The sequence below is a fragment of the Pogonomyrmex barbatus genome, unplaced genomic scaffold, assembly GCF_055798465.1.
Source record: "Pogonomyrmex barbatus isolate J1 unplaced genomic scaffold, ASM5579846v1 scaffold12, whole genome shotgun sequence".
In the NCBI taxonomy this organism is placed as follows: Eukaryota; Metazoa; Arthropoda; class Insecta; order Hymenoptera; family Formicidae; genus Pogonomyrmex; species Pogonomyrmex barbatus.
The window spans coordinates 6,109,083-6,130,282 of record NW_028297108.1 but is presented as its reverse complement, the minus strand read 5'-3'; the positions used below and the strand labels follow the sequence as shown (position 1 = coordinate 6,130,282).

The following is a 21,200-nucleotide window of genomic DNA, read 5'->3' as shown; positions in this document are numbered from 1 at the left end:
TAATATGAATAATTTACATGATTGACCTATGTCTCTTATTGCGAAACGATGGTAATGAATTATGTTACATACATTATAATTTTCAAATACATAAGGAATATAAACTAAACGTTTTCGATTATTGTACTTAAACATAAGTAACATAAAGAAGCTTTTGCTTTATTATTATGACTACTTCACAAAGATTTTGTCATGTAAAATTATTATGAATTTTATTAATATTTACGTAAAATGGAAATTATACTATGTTTTGTACTAGATACATCTAACACAAAACGATAGTTTAAATATATCAGATAATCATTAATCATTTTAAATTTAGAAATACTTATATGTTTGTAAGTGAATATAAATTATACAATGGGATTTTATATTGCATAATAATATTGCATAATAAGGATAAAATAATAATAAGTTTTAATATTGCATAATAAGGATAAAATAATAATTAACAAAATAATCAAACATATGATCGATAATATATATGAGTGTGTTTTAAACAGTATATTTTTAAACAACATATACATTAATGGGATTAAGAATATTGATAATTTATCTATATTTTGGTTTTATCTAGGTAAGGACATGTTTCCGTCAGACTTTGATCATCTCTCCATTTTCTAAAGTTATATTTACATATTAAAAATAAAATAGCATACAAATTTATTTTTAGATATTAAGATATTCAATACAATATATTTCAATATGTAATACATTTTATTTATAATATAATTATGCTAGTATGTATTTTTGTAATCGCAAATTGATCTCGAATATGTGTGGATCAACAATCTATATAAAAAAATTGCAAAAAGTATAAATTTGCAAAAAGGCTATATAAGTACACGTTGATCTGTTAATATTTCTTTTAAGTTATGTTGCCTTACACATAAATAATGAATCCCCAATTTTCCGTCGCACCAGGTTTAAATTATGGAAACTGCTATATGATCCATTTTCGAAACTATATAGGTGCTGGTATATTCTGTCAATATCTATTTAGCCTTTTGAGCAACATTCTTGTTCTCTTTGAGCACAAGTTTTGAGTACGGAGCCAATGCTGATCTACACCACATTAAACGCCATTTCATTTGCGCTAGGAATACTAACATAATCCGACACTGCAAACGCTACGAGATATGTGGACATGACGGGAGACCTGTCAAAGTGCGTCCACACCACGTCATCTTCTCCATCCGATTGTTCCCGTATCGGCATATTTGACAGAGCCGTGTAGTTTCGATGATGTTTTATGGAGATATTGAAAGTAGCTTTTAATGCCGGTTCGTCCCAACATGGGAACGCTCGTCGCGCGAAAGTCGCTTCGAAATTCGTTACAGCCAACCACCTATCACATTTCAACGTTTTCGATAACGGATAAAATCATCAGCTACTGTTAAAATGAGCGAAATGTTAAACTGATTAAACATGGATTGTAAATCACATTTGAATAATGTATGATGTTTGTTATCTGGTTGCGACATGCATCATTTGATACTTTCGGATGAAATTCATGAGGCAGGTTCAAGGAGGCTTTTTCAGAAATTTGTTAGTCTAATTTTATTAGAATAATTATAATAATGGGAATAAACATAAATTTATAAAATGCAAAGAATTTAAAAAATTAATTTTTTAGGTTTGTAATAAGAAACTTTTTTTATTACAAATATTTAAAATAATATTTTAATTAAAATTTTCTGAACAATTGTATAATAAATAGTGCTAAATTTAAATAAGATAATAAATAAAATGCGATTATAAAAATATATTTACAAAAAAAATGTTTATAATTATATAAAGTATTACACACAAATTAATGTCTATTGAGACTCATATGAATTGTAAAAGTAGATAATTATAAATAATATTACAAGAAGGTAATAGATAATAATTGAAATTTGAAATTTTAATATTTACTCACACTCTGTTTCCTTTTTTATTGATATACGATGCTCTGAAGAAGCCACGCAAATCATCACTTAAAATATCAACAAATTGTATACTGAAACTATAAATTCCAGGGGATAACTCATCTTCAAAATGGAGAGATAACATTTGTGTTTCATTGTTATATTTATGTGCTATCGGCGTATGAATAATAATATTTTTGCTGATCAACGATCGCTGCTTCATTAATCTTTAAATCTAGTGCATTCAAACTTAAATCTTGTGTTGCACGACGGATCTCGATGATGATGTGGGATTTACCATCATAGGTAAAATTACCCTCTTCGATATATGGTATTAATTCGATGTCGTAATGAATTGGCACTACGTTGTCTGGTAAACGGTAAATTAATTGTCGTAATCAAGTCATTGTATCTCCGTCAACAGGTAGAGCCGTTGTCGCGATGAATATTAGACCAATGTTCAACAATATTTTTAAAACCGTCATACTAATTATCTTTTTATACTCCACAAATTTAAAAAAAAATTTATTATCTCCACAAATTAAAAAAAAAATATAAATATTATCGAGAGAAAAAATAAAAATATGATTATAATCGAAGAAAATTGTAGTGTAGTCCAATATTAAAAAAAAAAATTACTTTTAAGAGAGAAAATTTTGGTAAATACAAAAATAAAAATTGTTTTTTAGTTATGTGTGTGTGTGTGTGTGTGTATATATATATATATATATATATATATATATAATATTATATATATTTATATATAAAATATTATAATAAATAAAAAGAATATCATAAGAATATATGTTTTGGAACGTATACGTTGATTATTACATTTATCAGGATATTGATTATATCAATATTTGAATCTAAATTTGTATCAATTCGAACGTCGGAGAGATAATTCTTGTATTGTAATCAGTTTCTTATCGTCAGTGTATATGACAAATAATACTTTTCTGCTTTATATATAAATGTGTGAATTGTTATCAAAATTAAACGGCAAATGTAGCAGCGGATAAGAATATTTTACTATTTGATATTAAAGTACTTGTACCTATGAAACAAAACGACTCTAAGCCTGTATTTATAACATTTAGTATAAATACCTTATATTCGATGTGATGATGAATAGTGTTCGATAGTCATCTATTTAAATGTGTTGCATGACACAGCATGAATGATTTATACGATTGACCTATGTCTCATTTTACAATTACAATTTTTTAATACGTGGAAGAATGTAAATTAAATGATTTTGATTATTATACTTGGTGTAAAAAAACTTTTAGTAAAATTTTCTTTAGTTATGAGTGTTTAGTGTTATAAAGAGTTGTATAAAATTGTTATGAACATTATAATTAGTAATAGAAATTTTATAATGCCAAGAATAATTTCTTAATTCTTTTCTTAATCATATATATTAATATAAAAAAATTGTAATTTTTGTTAAATATATTTTGCAATCTGGCAGATTATAGTGATATACAAAACAAGTAAAAATGATCAATCTTTCACATTACGAAAAATCTCTACAATTCATCAATTTGTCTTAAAAACAATCTATTCGTAAATATTTTAATTCAATCATCGTATTAAAGTTTATAAAAAAAATTAACATCAATCTTTTGGTTTTTATTTTGGTTATAAATAATTAAATTAAATAAGTTCCCGCATAAGTGATATAAATAGCAATCAGCATAAGTATATTTACAATCATATCATGTACACATAATTATTTAACTATATTATATATCTTAATAATTTTTCAACGTAGTTATACAGCGTTAAATTATCGCAATACATAGAATGGTTTTGTGTATTCAACGTATACAATTATTCTGACTTAATATTTTGTTAATTAGCATTATCGAAAGTGTCTTTAATGTTTTACAAGTTATAAAGGTGTTTTCATAGGTATGTGTGTGGACTGTAGTCAGAATTAATAAGAGAAACACAGTAATATGTAATACATTTGCAGAACTTTCTCCTTGCAATTTCATCGTCTTTTCATTTACAAAATCAAATGCGGCTACATCTCAACAACTAAATTATTGTCGGGAAAGTGTTAAATGTAGCAGTGATTTTATCTAAAAGATAAACTGATTAAGTTAACTTAATCAATCGAGAATATCGCATAACGCGACGATAATTTACAAAAGATACTATTTTCTTTTCAATATAACCGTGTGAGAAATAGTGAAATAATTAAAACGAAAGATGTCAATACGACGGAAGATGCGGAATCACTTTGAGGTTTATGCTCTCGTATCCATTTTTCAAGGTCATCTCGATAAGCTTTGATCCAGGCACGGTTGTCTATCGCGACGTGTATCAATTCTTCAGCCTTTACTACCCCCAGCAGTTGGCTGCGTATGAGTAGAGACAGCTGAAATATTTATATTAAACATTTATATTAAACATTTATATTAAACATTTTTCTAAAATTATTAACACTGAATGAATATTATTGAATTTCTGCGATATAGTGCGCAGTTGACAATACTCGACTACATTTTGGAGATGCAATGTTTCGCGGAATTGTGAAACACCTAATCACTCCACTCTCAGATAAGATACGAGAGTGCGATCAAGGACGAAGATAGAAATAAAATGTCTCATAGGTTCTAATTACTAAAATTTAGTTACACAAAAGATACGTTATCATGACGTGATGTATTCACATATATGGCACTTAATATTTGTAGCGGCTTAAAAATATGAAGCAATGTGACTAAAAATATTAATGCTTTGAAGCTAGCCATTAATTAAATTGTATTGCTAAAATTATTATTATAAAAATTGATTTATATATAATATATGTGATGTAAATATTGAAAAAAATAAAAAGTCCTTCTCATAAAAGCGATAAAATTTTCTTTTTCTTATTTAGTAAAAATATATATAAGAGATTTTATAAAACAAAAATTAATAATATTACCTCTTCATATTGTTGTGAAGTTGTAACTTTATTAGCGAGTTTACTGAGGAGTGCAGTAAGTTTTGTGTCATCTTGTTTGGTTCTGTAAAGAGATATTATCAATTATTATATTATCAATTGGTTCATAGTTCATTGTACATTATCAAAGTACAAAGCAGTAAAAAATTTAAATCTAACTTACATCTCTTCGATTTTTTTGATATTATTGTTGATGAATTTCATAAGAATGTCGAAAGATCCGGCGTTACCCATGGATATCGAATTCATTGCATCAAAAATATTGACGACGGGCTCGTTCTGTAGAGTTAACTCAAGGAATGCTTCCGGAATACCTTTTGTTTTAGCGCAACCAAGAGCAGCCAGAAGTTCTGCCTTCTCAGTCTTATCTTCGGTGTTTTTGTACTTTTCTACTACTTTGTTCCATTTTTCTCTGTCTGTATTCCGTCTCAATGCGGCGCAAAGAATTCCACTTCTCAAGTTTACGTCGAGGCTGAACATACACGATCGGCAATTATCAGATTGTACATAGATTAGATATATAAAATATTATACAAATATTAATTTTATATATTTGTATGTGCACGTTTAACTCGTTTTGTAATGCGGAAATTTTTAAATTTACAGATTTTTTTTTTTAAATAATTTCAGGATAAAACGTATTTAACACTTTAAAATGTATGTTTAACATATCTCTTTCTATATGATAATTTCATGCAAAATCTTAATGTTTATGCAACAAATAATAACATAATTGTAATTATTAATTTATCAAACTTCAAATAAATTTTTGGACTTACTTTTTGTCAGTTTCATTTTCTTTCTTATTGAGCCAGTCATTGAACTTCTTGGTAGCAAAGTCTTCGCAATGCTTCAGTCCATATCGGCAAGCCGTATCTAATGCCAACACTTTGGCAAGTTTATCTACATGTGAACCTGGTGTATTTGGATCTGTATAATTGGTTGTTTTTGCGAAATTTTCTATCTTATGAGCGACGTATTTCTGAAAATTCAGGATAAGATTAGAGCGATAATCATAAACATTTTCTTTTCTGCCACTAAAATAGATATCTATAATTAAGACACATTATTTTTTTATTCAACTTACATGATATGTTGAGTGCTCTTTCGCGCCAAATAATAGGCTATCCAGATAATTAAATGCCCTGACTGCGGCGTACCATGGGATGTAATCGGTTTCATTTCTCAGATATACAGTAGTCATCATCGAAATGTTATACGACAAATATCCCGCACGCGCGAGATTTAATGCGTCATCGATCAGTTGGGCGCGATTGGTCGCGTTTATATTTTTGTAGTTAGGCGAATCTAAATATTGCACTAAACGCTTCCAGTTATCATCATCGTAATTCACACGATAATATCCTGTAAAAGAATGTTATTCAATATTATTGCGTTGTATTCAATCTTTGATCATTGTTTTTGCTATAAATTTGTTCTTGCATATGTAATCGTAATTATAAAAGGGGTCAAAGAGTCATAAGTATGATAAATTAAATTAATTATATTATCTGTTTTATCATTATATATGACATAATTTTATTATATAAAGAATTAGTAAAAAATTGAAAATAAAAATTGAAGTTTGTTACATATATCTAGATAATAATTAAAAAACATTTTTAAAATACAAAGCTTACTTCGAAACGATATGAGACTTGGACTATTTTCGTAATTGTGAGAATAAGTCTTCAACTGTCTTTTTATTTATAAAAAAGAATCTGAACACAATGTTAATATTGAAATAATTAAATAAATTGATAAATATACGTATCATTAATTAAATGTGAAGATGGTTTAATTAAAAACTTACCAGCTTGATCTTTATTGAAAAGTATCCATTGTTCCTTCGGATGTTCGAAAGTTTTAGATGCTCCGGGTACCAACCAGCTATTTTTTTTATCTTTAGGCTGCACGTCATTGTACGCTGCTTCTGTTACATAGGTAAGAGGTACGTACCATTGAGTCTGATCTTGTTTCAATGGTTTCACCAAGAAAAATCGTTCCTGTGTTATATTAAGTACCCCAGTGTTGTCCCGTTTAACGTTGATAACAGGATATCCAGATTCGTATATCCAGTTGTTCATAACTTTTGTAAGATCAACGTTTTCCGGCAAATAATCCTTCAATTTCTTCTCTCCATCGGATTTTTCGATGGAAGTAAAGAGATTTTTAGGCTCAACTGAATTGTTTTCGCTGAAATTAATAATTGTGTGATTATATTATCATTTTATTAAGTATATCTTCCAAATATTGCAATTATATTTAGTAATTGTTACAAATAACGTTAAGAAAATAATTGTACTAAAAAGTGCCGCACAAAAAATAATATATTAGTTTAATGCATGTAATATTTATAAATAATTTAATGTATTATTTAATACATGTATGTTTATTGTATGTTGATAGCTTAGAGTCCTTCTTGTTTTGGTAAATATGTAATAATTATAATAAACTTACTAATCACGTAAATACGTATTAAGTCCTTTCTTGAATACATCTTTTGATAAAAATTCTTGCATCATATGAAGAATAGAAGCACCTGCAAAATTGAATAATATAAATTAGATGGTTTATACTAATAAATATATGTGTGTCATTTTTCTTATCTATCTACTTAGAAAGAAAATAACTTATTTACCTTTTTTGTAGGCAATGTCGTCAAACAAGCCTTCAATTTGAGTAGGGGTTTGTGCACTGATTTTAGGACTCAATGCACGAGTTTTAATACTTGCATCGACAACGAATGATGATGCTTGTGTATTTTTAACAACAAATTGTTCCATAAGACGCCAATTTTGTTTCTCATACTGCAATTTAAATTTACGTTTATTTTGAATGATGACTTTATTATTTGTTATAACAACATTAATGCTATAGTTCCATTAGATAAGTTTTTCTGAAATACCGATAGGCTTTGGTATGGAGTTTTGTAATGCGATAAAATCAATTATAATGTAAACAATATAATGTAAATATATTTTTTACATAGATTTTTTTTTTATTAATTTAATTTTGTATTTGGTAATTGATTCTTATTCTTTAAAGAGAGAATGCATAGTAAATTTTTATCGTTTCAAAACAAAATATTTAATATTTGAAAAACTTACCATTTTTGGAATAACCTTATCGGCAATATAATATTCGAAGAAAGTGGCAAATCCTTCATTTAGCCAAATATGATCCCACCATGAACAAGTGACTAAATTACCAAACCACTGATGAGATAATTTATGTGCTATTATTGTCGCTATCTGTTGCCAATTTGCCACAGTTGTTTTATCCTTCATTAAGAGAAGCAGAGATTCCCTTAAAAATAAATAATATAATTAATTTTAGTGCATTTTGATGCATTGCTACATTTATCAAAATTATTTTAATGTATAATATGTAAATTAAAATTACATTTTGAAAAATTGATTGTAATTAATTTTAATTACAATGTTTAAAATTATTTGAAATTATAAGTTTAATAAAAAAAGTCGATTTGTTCAGATTAAACTTTAATTAATAATTTTTTATCAATATATTACCTGTATGTTACAAGACCCCAATTTTCCATAGCACTGCCTAAATGTGGAATTGCAACTTGATCCATCTTAGACATCTTTTGTCCGTTATAATAATCGATACCAGTAAAATCTGATAGTTCTGTCAGTACTTCTTTTCCATATTCTAATGCAAATTGTTTTGAGTCATCCTGCACCGTAGGATTTGCCCAAACTTTAAAATTACTAACATTATTTGGTAGACTATTAAAATCCGAAACTACAAAAGCCACGAGATAAGTGGACATTTTTGGTGTCGGTTTAAAATTAAAAGTTTTATCTTTTTCATTTTTATTATCTCTCTGCATATTTGAAATTACATTGTAATTTCCATTTGGAGGAACTGTAATACTAATGGTAAACTTTGCTTTTAAACTGGGTTCGTCCCAACATGGAAAGACTCGTCTTGCACTTACTGGTTGAAGATGAGTGGTTGCAAGCCATCTGTAATTTACAAATGATTATGTTATACATAAAATAATAATAAATAACTTGTTATTTTTTATGTGCTTGCGATCATTTGTTCTTAAAAAGAGGCATTTATCTTAAATTCAATTTTCATCAATAAAAGATTCAATATAACATTAATAATTTTTTAAAAAGTACTAAAATATTTATTCTTTTCTAGAGATAGAATTATTTGATTATGATAGATAGTTTTGATAGAGAAAATTTACAAATATAGTAGCTTAATAATTCTTTTAAATAGGAAATTAGCAAGATTTTCCAATTTATTTAAATTTATAATGACTTAACTTTTTTAAAATGCTTGTTCAATTATTTAATTTACAATTGCCAACATATACATATTTTTAACAACTGTAAGATGATAAGATTTACTTACGATATAAAAACTTTAGTTTTAAATTTAGCAATTTTCAGTAAAAAATTTGAATAAAAAATTTAATTGTTGCTTTGTCTTACTTTGTTTGTTTGTCTTTATCTTGATAAAAACTTTTGTAAAATCCATGAAGCTCATCATTTATCTTCCCAGTATATGTTATATTTAATTTTACGTCTTTCATGGTACTGGAAAGTGTGTTCTCGAAATTGAGCGTCACAAAATCCTTTTCTTTGTCTATTGTCACATTCTTCGATCTAATTGGTTTTTTGTCTTGTGTCAATTCAATATTAAGAATGTTAAGTTCCATAGCATGGAATGTTATGGTATTTGTATTTTTTTTGATAGTAAGATCGATTACAGATACTCCCTTAAAAGTAAAGTTTTTTTCTTTGGGTTCAAGGAACGTTTCCAGTTTAATGTTATATGCGGTAGGCTCTACATCATCTGGTAATCTATAATTCTCCGAAACTTTTTGCATGGATTGAGGAGGCACATCTTCAGTAATAGGATCGCTTGCCCAGCAAGTCGCTAGGGCAAGCGTCAAAGGCAGCAGGAACCTCATCATTGATACCGTATCTATGTAAACGAAAATAATTTGCATAAACATCAATCCTATCTGTCCTATTTTGTTATAATTAAGACATAATTAAATAATAATCACACATACTTGAATAGTGATAGTGAGTATTTTTATGCAAATAATGTAAGAAAAATAAACATTTTAAGAAAAATGTTCAACATTTATATTAATTTTTAAAAATATTTTAATCAATATTTATATAATAAGCGAAACTTTCAAAATCTATAAGTAATTTAATATTTATCTCTAAAGGAGATTGTCTAAAGGAATGCAAAAAAATTTGATAATCATAAATCAAAAAAGAGAAGAATAGATTTTATAAAAAAATTAAATATTTTATAAACTATACTGCATATTATATATCAAAATACGCAATGTCTGTTATAAAAAATATGCTTATATTATAAATTTTTATTAATGAAAATGTTATTTATAATAATTAAATATTCCATGAGAGAAATATAATTGGTGTTTTTAACGTACCTTAAAGTTAATCAATGATGAAGAGCCGTGCGGGTCGACCCCTCGTCCCTGCAGAGACGAGATTTATTGAAAGACTGCTTGGCTCAAAATTTCGGGCCTTATAAAGCTGGGACAGTAGGATGTATCGTTAAAGAAAAAATATCGCTACTACCTCTAATCTTATCGCGAGGATTTTTCGAAGCAAAAAGTATTATACCTCTTCGAGGTATGAGAGGTAAGTGGACTATGCCGAACGCGACTCGCAAATTTCCGGGACAGTTTTAGCATCGATACCGCTGATAACGCGATAACTAAAATACAATCCGACCAATCGATGACAGGCCCAGTCAGAGATATCACTGAGATCTAATTTTTTTATCATATCTTTTAGGACGTACCGAATGGTACTGCTTGAGCAATATGCTGCATCGATTTATAAAGAACTTGTAACGCTACACTTTTAGTTTAAGTGTTACAAATCACTATTATGTATTACTTTTAAAAATATATGCAAAAAATAAAATTAATTTCTTTAAAAAAGGTTTTAAGATAAAACTGTAACAAAAATCACTTTATTCTGTGTATTTTTAATATCGATGTAACAAACAAATTATTTTGGATTAAAATTGAAACAATTAAGTTTTGTATGTTTTCCAGAATATTTAACATAATTTTTTGTAACCTTATATTTTTCTTCGAAAAAAGACAATTGCAATGTTAATTCTTTGTTCAAGCTTAAAGTGTGTGTAAATATAAATTTTATATACTCTATATATATATATATATATATATAGAGTATATATATATATATATATATATATATATATATATATAATATATATGTATGTATGTATATATATATGTTTTATTTTTTTCTAATTTTCTACGATCGATTCCTGTTGTGAAGTTAAAATAATTTATAATTATAATTGTTTAACATAAAAATTCTTTTGCATAATTCAACCGTTCTTATATACCTAAAATAAAATTATATATTCGTTATTATATGATTATTTATTTATGTATGTTGTGTGTAATATGTATAAACATAACATATTATAAATAAATTTTCAACAATAGTATAACGAATAATATAATCCTTCTCACAGTTTATATATAAAATAAGATTTTTTGTTATTCTTATTTTTTACTTCAATAAGTGACTTATTTTTTATTATCTATGCGCGATATATTTACGCAGACGGAGATAAAAACTGATTGATCCATTTATCATCGACATAGCATACATATCTCATTCAAAAATTTTTTATTTTTAATGTTATATACGCATCTATTATTAAAGTATAGTAAATATAGAAAATGTAAAAATCTATTAACAGTTGTACTAAATGTCTATTGTACAGGAAAAAAATAACATTTTTGTATTATTCAAATTATAATTTATACTAAAATAATAATTAATTAGTCATAAATAATTAATAATTAATAATTAAATAATATTTTTATAAATTTTATTTCATTTAAAAATAAAAGCAATTCTAATTTAAGAAAAATAAATATCATATATTTTTAAGTCTATAATATCTCTTTATTTTTCCTTATATATGTACTTAGATTTAATTACAGATACAATGTATATTGAAATATTCTATATATTTGTTATAAAAGTTATGTTATTATAAAATAAATTTTATATATATAATAATATGCCTTTCAATAATTAATTAGATAATAATGCTTTTTCAATTGCAGGTAAAAATTTATTGATCCATGTTACGGTTAAAGTTGAAGTAATTATGGCTTTTTTTGCTGAATTTAATGCTGATCCAAGTTTTTCGGTGTTTTTATCAACAAATTCACGGAACTATAATATTAAAAATATTATTATAGTAACGTATAGTTACTAATATACAATGAAAAATTGAATACTATGAATAATTTACCTTATTTAATTGAATTTCCGTAATAATTTTATCGCCTATAGCAGTAAGCATTTTGGATAAGAAATCTATTCCTCTCCTATAAAAGTAGACAAAAATATAATATTTGCTTTGTATAATATGTAAATATAAAAATGAACATAATAAATAAATGAATTACAATATATTTATTTTTGATTATATGTGACTAACAAAAAATAAAAAAAAATTTAATCAAGTTTAACATTTTTAACGAAAATCAATTATTCTATGAAACTTTCTTGATAGAAATAGTGCAAGTAAACAAATATTTGTCGTTCCAACGGAATATCGAAATAAATTAAAATACTCTCTCTGATTCTTAAGTAATAAATTTTAATTGAAATAATTATTGTTTATTATACAATAAAATAATTTAAATATGTAGTTATATAATAAAAAAATAAAAAATATGACAATGCATGATACATACGATTCAAGAATTGCATGCAAATTATTGCGAATAAAATCGACAACATAATTAACATTTTCGGGATTGCCATTCAAAACGGCATTAACTATTGTCATCCTGTACTGCTTGCGAAGTTTGAGCTCGCATTTTATTGACGTGTTGAGATATCTGAAAGTCAATCAATTCAGTATCTAATTTTAAACATGCTTATCTGCGTAATTCGATTCTTAGAATCTACCTATCGATTAAATGAGGAATTTTAGTACATCCAAGTGCGTTGAGTAAAAGTTCCTGTTCTGTATGTAAATCAGTGTGAAGGAATCTGTTCCAAATTGTATGCCAATCAGAATCATTACCTGCGCGAATGCCGACGCAATATACAAAACTCTTGAAATTTCCTGGTATTGCACTGAGTATATATAAAAATATATTATTATAAAATCATATGTTGTGTTATTTAATCAATTATTATTTTTAGGAAGATGGAGCGTACTATGGAAAAATTTCTGTTAAAAGATACTAAAAATATAGCAACAGTTTACAAAAATTATACCCGATATGTATATCTTCAAATTATTGAACTTTGTTTAAAATTAATTAAAAATATTAACATTACAATTTTATAAAATTATATTGATTGATTTTAGCATTTGTCTTGCCAACGATTAAAACGTACCTTTCCTCAGATAAAATCCACGATTTGAATAGAGTTTTTGATGTTTTTAGACAACGAATATTGTTGACCGAGCATGCGGTAGATAAGATTAATTCACGATGCAATTTTGATATGGAACTGTCCATGGAATTTTCAATAAAGTTTAATAAGCTGTATATCGGTTCAAGTAAGCGATTTGCATAGTTCTGTAAATTATATTAAAATGTTATCAAAAAAAGGTTTCTTTTTAATTAATTCTAGTTTGTAATAATTAAAAATTTCTTTAATAGACAATATAAGTGTTATATTGTTGTGTTAACAAAATGTTAACACAACATAAAATAGTAAAAAATTTATATAACAATCTTACTTCTGTAACATTGTTAACACTTTTTCATATTATATTCTTATTATTTTCTGACAATAAAAAGAAGCAAATGTATAAACATAAAGAAATAAAAAATTTATGTTAATTTTGTTTATAGTCATATTATATAAAGTTACATTATAAATAAAAAATGTTCTTCATATAATTCAATAAATTAAATTTACAAATGTAGATAAATAATGAATCTCTTACCTGAAATAGTCGTTGTACTCGCACAGAGCAAGCTGAAATACGATTGAGAAAATTGAAATTATTTACTGCAGCGACCCACGGCTCGTATTCAGTTTCTCGAATAAGATATGTTGCGAGATCAATTGGAATGGAATAATCCACATAACCGGCTCTAGCTAAATTAAAAGCATCATCTAAAAGCGCAGCTCTGTTTATCACATGTATCTTTTTTATATTTTTCCACTTTAAATAATCGATAAGCATCTTCCAATTATTCTTGTCATAATTGACTCTATAATATCCAACTTGTTGGACGTTGAAAATCACCCAGGAATTCGGTTCGACAGAACCGATAATCGTACTCTTTGTCTGTGGCTCCAACCAGGCTGCTATAGTAGTAGTTTGATCGAACGTAGAATTCGATTCTTCGGTAACGAAGGTTAATGGTATCCACCAACCCGATTTGTCGGAAGTTGTTTGCGCTGTTTGATGATTCAGATAAAATCGTTCTTGCGAGGCAAAAAGAATTTTCGTCGTGTAGTTTCGTGTAATGATCACTAAAGGATATCCTGGCTGATTTGCCCAGGATTCTACAATGTCTTTTATAAACAAAGGCCTATTTATTTGCTCAGATCCGTTGACTACAGTTTGCAAGTGTCGATACAAGTCGGATGGTGTAGCTGCTTGATACGACCTAATAATAAAAATTAATTTTTGTGATGAAAACAATGTTATAAAAGGGAAAATAGTTATTATTATTTTTGAAAATAAGACGATTCCTTAAATTACGATAATAATAATATTATGCATTTAATATTATGCATTTGTTGGAACATTGTCGATAAAATTCTACAAATATTTATGTGTAATACAAATACCTACATCTCACGTAAATAATTTTGTAATCCTAATCGAAACGTTGTGTTCCCAATTATATGATTAATCATGCGAATAACAGATGCACCTAAAAAATAATAAATATAACAATTTATTTTGATTATGTCATTATATTATATGAGTCTTTCAGAAGAGACTCAAATATATCATCACCGCTTTTAATAAATTTTTAATTATAATATTAAAACATAAAATATAATAATTTTATATAACTTCATCGATTTCCTCTCTTTATTTCATTTTACGGAGTTGATTAATTTGATTTTTAAGAAGCTTATACAAAAATATTATATGTTATTATATATTTTTTGATAATGAAAATTAAAAGTTAAAATTGCATATTTCCATTAATATTATTCTAATATTTAAATATAAAAAAATGGCATATTTATATAATCAGCTTTATACATATTTAATTTTAAGAATAAAGTGAATCAGCAAAACTCCAGTTTTTGCAATTTTACGTAATCACTATTTTAATTAAAATTCTAAAAAAAAGAATGTGGATAATTAAAATTACAATTCGTACGATGTTGTATAAAAATTAAAGCAACAGAGTATTTAAGATATGTATAGAAATAAAGATATCTTAGAAATAAAATCCGTCAATAAATAATTTTTTGTAAGATTTGAATTAATAATTAATTGTAAGGATAAATTATCACATGATCAGAAGATAACATTATCTGTTTTGCGAGATCGTTACACGTATAACGATATAATCAATATGTTGCGTAAGTAACAGATGACACAGCACACATAATGATTTTTGATCAAAGATAATTAAATACGTCATGTTTATAAAACATATGCGAAATTTCTACATCTCTTCATTTACTCGTAAAAATTATCATTTCTATATTAACGAGAAAATTTTCAATGTAAATATCTTTTAAGATTTTATAAACCATCGCATATTTCCTGCGTAAAATGCACCTTTTTTATAGGAGACAAAATCTAACGTGGCCGAAACGCTATTACGACTTCCGACATCTCGACCGTTCATCGTGCGCGTATGATTGTCGGAATCCGCGAGCAGTGTTGGCTGCAAACATTCTACTACGAATATATTCATCATTCTCAGATCCGGTTCCGCCAAAGACACGCCGAAGTACTGAAAATACGTGGCGAAGCCCTCCTTCAACCAGACGACATCCCAGAATTCGGGTGTCACCAGGTTGCCGAACCAACTGTGAGCGTATTCGTGAGACATCGTCGTCAATCCGTCCACCGTCTTTCTCGTCGGGGTCCCACTGTCGTGCAACACCACGGACTCTCTGTAAGTGATCAGGCCCCAGTTTTCCATCGCGTTGAAATTGAAGTCCGGTATTGCAAACTGATCGACCTTCTCGAGCGGACTCTTCACCAATAACCACGTCTGCAGTGCCGAGTAAACCGCTCGACCGCGATTCAAGGCCATCGATCCGCGAAACTTCATGGAGTCCCTCGTCCACATCGTGAAGTCCTCCGAAATTCCCGATCGTTCCGGGACAAAGCTGTGCACCGTCCATCCTACCAAATATGTAGACATTCGCGGTGTGCGATGGAACGTGGTCACGTAGTAGGTATCATTTCTGTAAATATTACAATGGTAATTGTATGCTTTTTGTTTTCTCTTTCCGTATGTGCTACCACTTAGATTTTTTTTCGAAAAAAATTGAAAAATTCAACTAACACAACTCGTATAGATTTTACTGGAGTATTGCTCGTCGCTTTTTGATCCTTGTGATGGCCAATATGTATTTGGAATTCCGCTTTTAAATACGGCTCGTCCATGCAAGGGAATGCACGACGTGCATACGTGGGCGAAAATTGAGTTACGCCAATTCGTCTGAAAAGTACGATTAACAATATGTAGAATATCATATTCTTATTTTTAAAAATACATATCTCTAAATAACTGATCTGGATTCTTTTATTAATATAGAAATAAATTATAATTTAGATAGAGAGAATTAGGTGATTAGGTGATTAATAAGTACACAAGCGATACGATTTTGATTTTAAAGGGATATTTCATGCATCAGCATATCTTTATGTAACTTTATTGCATGTTAGATTTTACTTCGACTACTTGACGTGCAGCAGCAGCTCTAAAATATCACATATATCTAACAGTTCTCCCTTAGAATATTACCTCAGTTTTCCATCAACTTCGTACAGGCTTGCGTAAAAGCCGAAAACGTCGTTGGCGATGTATCCTTTGAAGGATATCTCTAACGTGTATTTCGCAGGTTGCAGTGCACGCTCAAGTTTAAACGTAAGCATCTGAGTTTCTTCATCGTGAGTATAATGTAAAATCCGAATCGACTGACCCGATCTATCCGATACAGACGCACTTCTCTGTATTCTTAATCCGTCTGTGTGCAGTACGACAAAGTCTGTCTTTTCGAGCACTTGCAAGATGATCCGTACATGACCGTCGTAATCCGCATCGATGGGGTGTGTGTTGATCGATAGATCATAGGATATAGGAACGATCTTCTTGGGTAGTCGATACCGCGTGGAATCCTTCCTCAAATTTTCATTTTCATCCGTGGTATCATTATATGCACACGTTAGATTCAAGGATAAAACAAAAATAATTAGTAAAGACAAAATTAACGAGAAGCGATTAGTCATAATGATTTATCAGCACGAGGAACAAGTTTGCTAGCGATCTATTTCCAAAAATCGCCTTAATCAATTCATTTGACATATGTTCTTAGATAGAGTTTCTTAGCTATCGCTTTATGTTATAATATGTAACAATGCGATAAATATATGATAATATATATATATATATATATATACGATAAAAATTTATACACGCATATACACACGTACATGCACGCACAGACACACGCGTGCGCGTGAGTCTAGATTTTATTTTTATTAATACTGACACAGCTTATTGTGATCAGGCTCAGTTAAAATCCACGGAAGGTCCAATTACACGAAGCAACGCTCAGCAATGTTTATACCGTATCGCCGATTTAAGACTATTCAGAATTACTGCGTAGTTGTTATATTATTTGTCATTAACGATCTCTCTTTCACGAGTAAAGGTAAATCGTTGTCGACTTCAGACATCTGTCAGACATATAATGAGATAATATTTGTCTTTCTTCAGAGCAATGACGATAACAAGCCTCAAGTTAGAATAGAATGAAACATACTTATACCATATCCGCAATATTGTTAACTTCACTTTTACACTATTATAATAATTTATAAAATAAAAGAAGCAAGAGAAAAAAAAGAAGAAAAGAAATACTTTATCTATATTAAATAATTATCGATAAATTGTATAAAATATCTGACTTATTGCTGAGATTAAAAGAAGATTATTTTTATTTCTTATCACATGAAGAAGTTCCAATTAATCTAAAGAATCAATTTTTTTATATCTTCCTTCAATTTCCTGTTATATCTTCCTTTCAATTTCCTGTTTAAAAATTTATTCTTTTCCGTTTAATTTGTTGCTTTGTCGATTTATTGATGAGTACTGTTAGCATCATTTCTTGTTTAATCGAAATAGTTACTACTTGATGACAATGTTGAGGTTTTAGGCACAACTTGCTGAAATTTGCATATAATTGCTGTAGGCTACATGTCTTGCCTTTAGGCTGCGTTTAGGTTTACTTACGTTCTATACACCTTGATATTGGAAGATTAAGTGGTACCTTAAGTTTGGTTGTAGGCCTCTGCTTAAAACGTGTTTACAAGAAACACTTTGAAAAAAGAAAAATAAAACATTTTGTGGTTTTGATGAAATTACAACATTAAGAAAATGTTGCTTTCTTTATATGTAGAAAAGACAACATAGAAATTTTTGTCAAATATATTATAGATTATTTTAAAAGAATGTTGACAAACAATATTATAATATGTTAATAATAAAATGAATTTTGTGGAGATATAGGATAAATAAATAAATAAATATATATAATAATTATTATGAAAATATATATTTATAATTTTAAATTTTTAATTTGAGATTTTATGTTTAAAGAAAGAAATATTCAAAAAGGTATGTATTAAATCAAATTTGCATTTCTCGGATTCTCTACAAAATCAAGTTTACAATTAGAATATATCTTTGTATTTTTCCCTTTTTGATATACATAAAAATTATCCACATATTATAAATAAATATTTGTAATATGTGAATATAATATTTGCATTAATTAATTTAATTTTGAATAATTTATGAAAATTGTATCTAGTGTGTATAAACATATGTATAATTACGTATTGTAACAGATATTAAAATCAAATATCGTTTTCTCTTTTGCAAATGCTACTTTATTTTTATTTTTATTTTTACTTTACAAAAATGATCCTTTACCTTTGCAATAAAATTCGCATTGATATTTGATCATATCGCTTGTCGATGAACAAAAGTATTATTTTTTAATGAATATGTTGATAATTATAGACGTCAAACTAACGTATTGAGTGTTACAATCTTTCGATATGGCGCGATACGTAATCTTTGTGCAAACATTTATTCTGCTTCAAGAATAAGAATTTATATGCAAGTAAATAAAAGTGGAGTGAATGATATGAAGAGAAATTGTAATTAAAAGTGACAATTTATATTCATATAAAAAGGAAAAAAATTCACTTTTTTAAAACATATTATTTATAATAAAATTTATTTTTATTCTCTTTTTCTAACATTAAAAGAAATTTTTTTCTGAAAAATCTGAATCTTTTCTTTACACTTTCATAAATTCTTCTAGTATATTTTATGAAGATAATAAAAAAAATTGTTCTATCTTAAGAAAGCAAATTTTATTATCATACCTTATAATGTTCTAACATATATGTTTCATTTCTAAAATTATAATAAATATATATTTTATATAGTTATATATGTAGATTTTTATTAATCTCTTTAATTTATTATAATTTTAATTGCTTTAAAATTAAACAAATTATAAAATGTATTAATTTTTATAATAGATAATACAATTAACTGTTAATATAGAGAAGTAGTTTAATTATAAATAGTTTAATTATAAATAATAGAAATACGCTATGGACTACGTCAAATCGGGAGCTATATGTATAATTGAAAGGCTGACACGGCGGACGACTTGAAGGAAGTTGCAGTCATGATTGGCCTGCATAATGAAGAAGCTCGAACACCATTATACTCGATGGTGAGCTTAAAGTTCCAGTATCTACCAGGGTAGGTATCTTGTGACAATCCTGAAACGTTGCTCTGTTGAGGAGCAATCCCTGGGAAAGTTCGGGTTATCCCAGTCTTCGTACGGATAAAACGGTGGCCTGCGTATGTGTTTGCATAATTTTCTCCTTCGTCTCTAGAGAGTTAAGGTACTTTGAAATTGCATCGATGATGTGCGAATGCATAATCCGGTCTCTCCATAGGCGGCATACTGCGATTGTTTTAGATTAATAAAAAAGAGAAACCGCCTCACAATGTTTCTTACATGATTTATCAAGTAGATTGTTAGAATATTTGAGCGTTTAACTATAGATATATAAAAGATAGTTCATCAAACATAACCTCGAGTGATAAGACAAAATTAAAATAAAACGAATCCACGATAATATTTCGTGGAACAATTTTTGTAATGTAATATTTTTTATGCAATTAAATGTTTCAGATAAAAAAATTTGTCGAATGAACACAAAAAAATTCGTTTTAAAAATATGAAATTAAATGATCTTTGAAGTATAATGCTTGTTAAACTCATTTGATAAATCGAGTTATCATTAGATAATAAATTTTATCGTTCTTATCGGATATCTCATAAAGCAAAATCTTGTATATTAGCAGTTTACAAAGAATAGAATGTTTTCAGAACAGCTTAATATTTGAAAAGCATTTTACAAATTCCTATCTTATGATGGATATTACAATTGCAATAATAATTACCGTGTTAATTGTTTCTGCATTCTAAAGTCAATAATACATACATCATAATAATACAGATGCATTGTTATTTCTTATTATTATTATTATTATGATTACAAATTCATCTTTCATGAGATTGTATTTATGTTAAATGTATTGCAATTTTTTTTACATTTTTGCATTATTGGTTAATCTCTATCTTGTTTATCTTTCTTCTCAATATTTTTCTGTTAATTTTGTGATAAGATTCACATCAAGATTAAGTACGACTAAGCAAACGAAATATTATAACAAAACGTTTCCATGAGCTTATTTTGTATTATTAAATTATAAAAAGATTATTTGTATTATTAAATTATAAAAAGATTATTTGTATTATTAAATTATAAAAAGGTAAAAGAAACGTTGCTCTTTGTAGTTGTCATCAATTTGGATCAGTTAATGTCTCTTCTACGAAGTATCGCTAGATTTTAATCTACGTAGCGATACTGTAGGTATCTTGGAACTTTGTGTATTTTGTGATTCACAGATGAAAAAATTATATGACAACTGTATGATGTATATACATACATATATGTGTATAATG

At 27.5% G+C, this 21,200-nt stretch overlaps 3 protein-coding genes across 4 annotated transcripts; all 3 read right to left on the bottom strand.

Moving 5' to 3' along the window:
• Window positions 1-489: 489 nt before the first annotated feature.
• Window positions 490-2,078, bottom strand: LOC105430946 (puromycin-sensitive aminopeptidase-like protein). 2 transcript variants are annotated; one of them, XR_016138067.1, is made up of 3 exons: window positions 1,922-2,078; window positions 888-1,348; window positions 490-792 (listed from the first exon to the last, which is right to left on the bottom strand). XR_016138067.1 is itself a non-coding variant. In XM_089071473.1 (2 exons), the coding sequence occupies exons 1-2, from the start codon at window positions 2,053-2,055 to the stop codon at window positions 1,066-1,068; spliced, it is 417 nt and encodes a 138-aa protein (XP_088927599.1). In that variant the 5' UTR covers window positions 2,056-2,078; the 3' UTR covers window positions 490-1,065. The 2 variants fall into 2 exon arrangements, 1 of the variants encoding a protein (XP_088927599.1); XM_089071473.1 differs by having other exon boundaries at window positions 490-1,348.
• Window positions 2,079-3,586: 1,508 nt separating this feature from the next.
• Window positions 3,587-10,582, bottom strand: LOC105430945 (aminopeptidase N). The gene is made up of 12 exons (XM_089071470.1): window positions 10,325-10,582; window positions 9,342-9,837; window positions 8,403-8,861; window positions 7,980-8,178; window positions 7,511-7,679; window positions 7,330-7,411; window positions 6,683-7,065; window positions 5,957-6,234; window positions 5,649-5,851; window positions 5,033-5,341; window positions 4,852-4,933; window positions 3,587-4,299 (listed from the first exon to the last, which is right to left on the bottom strand). The coding sequence occupies exons 2-12, from the start codon at window positions 9,824-9,826 to the stop codon at window positions 4,087-4,089; spliced, it is 2,862 nt and encodes a 953-aa protein (XP_088927596.1). The 5' UTR covers window positions 9,827-9,837; window positions 10,325-10,582; the 3' UTR covers window positions 3,587-4,086.
• Window positions 10,583-11,830: 1,248 nt separating this feature from the next.
• On the bottom strand, window positions 11,831-18,492 carry LOC148937669 (aminopeptidase N). Its single transcript, XM_089071659.1, has 10 exons — window positions 16,883-18,492; window positions 16,421-16,576; window positions 15,682-16,319; window positions 14,731-14,812; window positions 13,870-14,542; window positions 13,311-13,495; window positions 12,873-13,043; window positions 12,656-12,802; window positions 12,208-12,283; window positions 11,831-12,128 (listed from the first exon to the last, which is right to left on the bottom strand). The coding sequence occupies exons 1-10, from the start codon at window positions 17,365-17,367 to the stop codon at window positions 11,985-11,987; spliced, it is 2,757 nt and encodes a 918-aa protein (XP_088927785.1). The 5' UTR covers window positions 17,368-18,492; the 3' UTR covers window positions 11,831-11,984.
• Window positions 18,493-21,200: the final 2,708 nt, after the last annotated feature.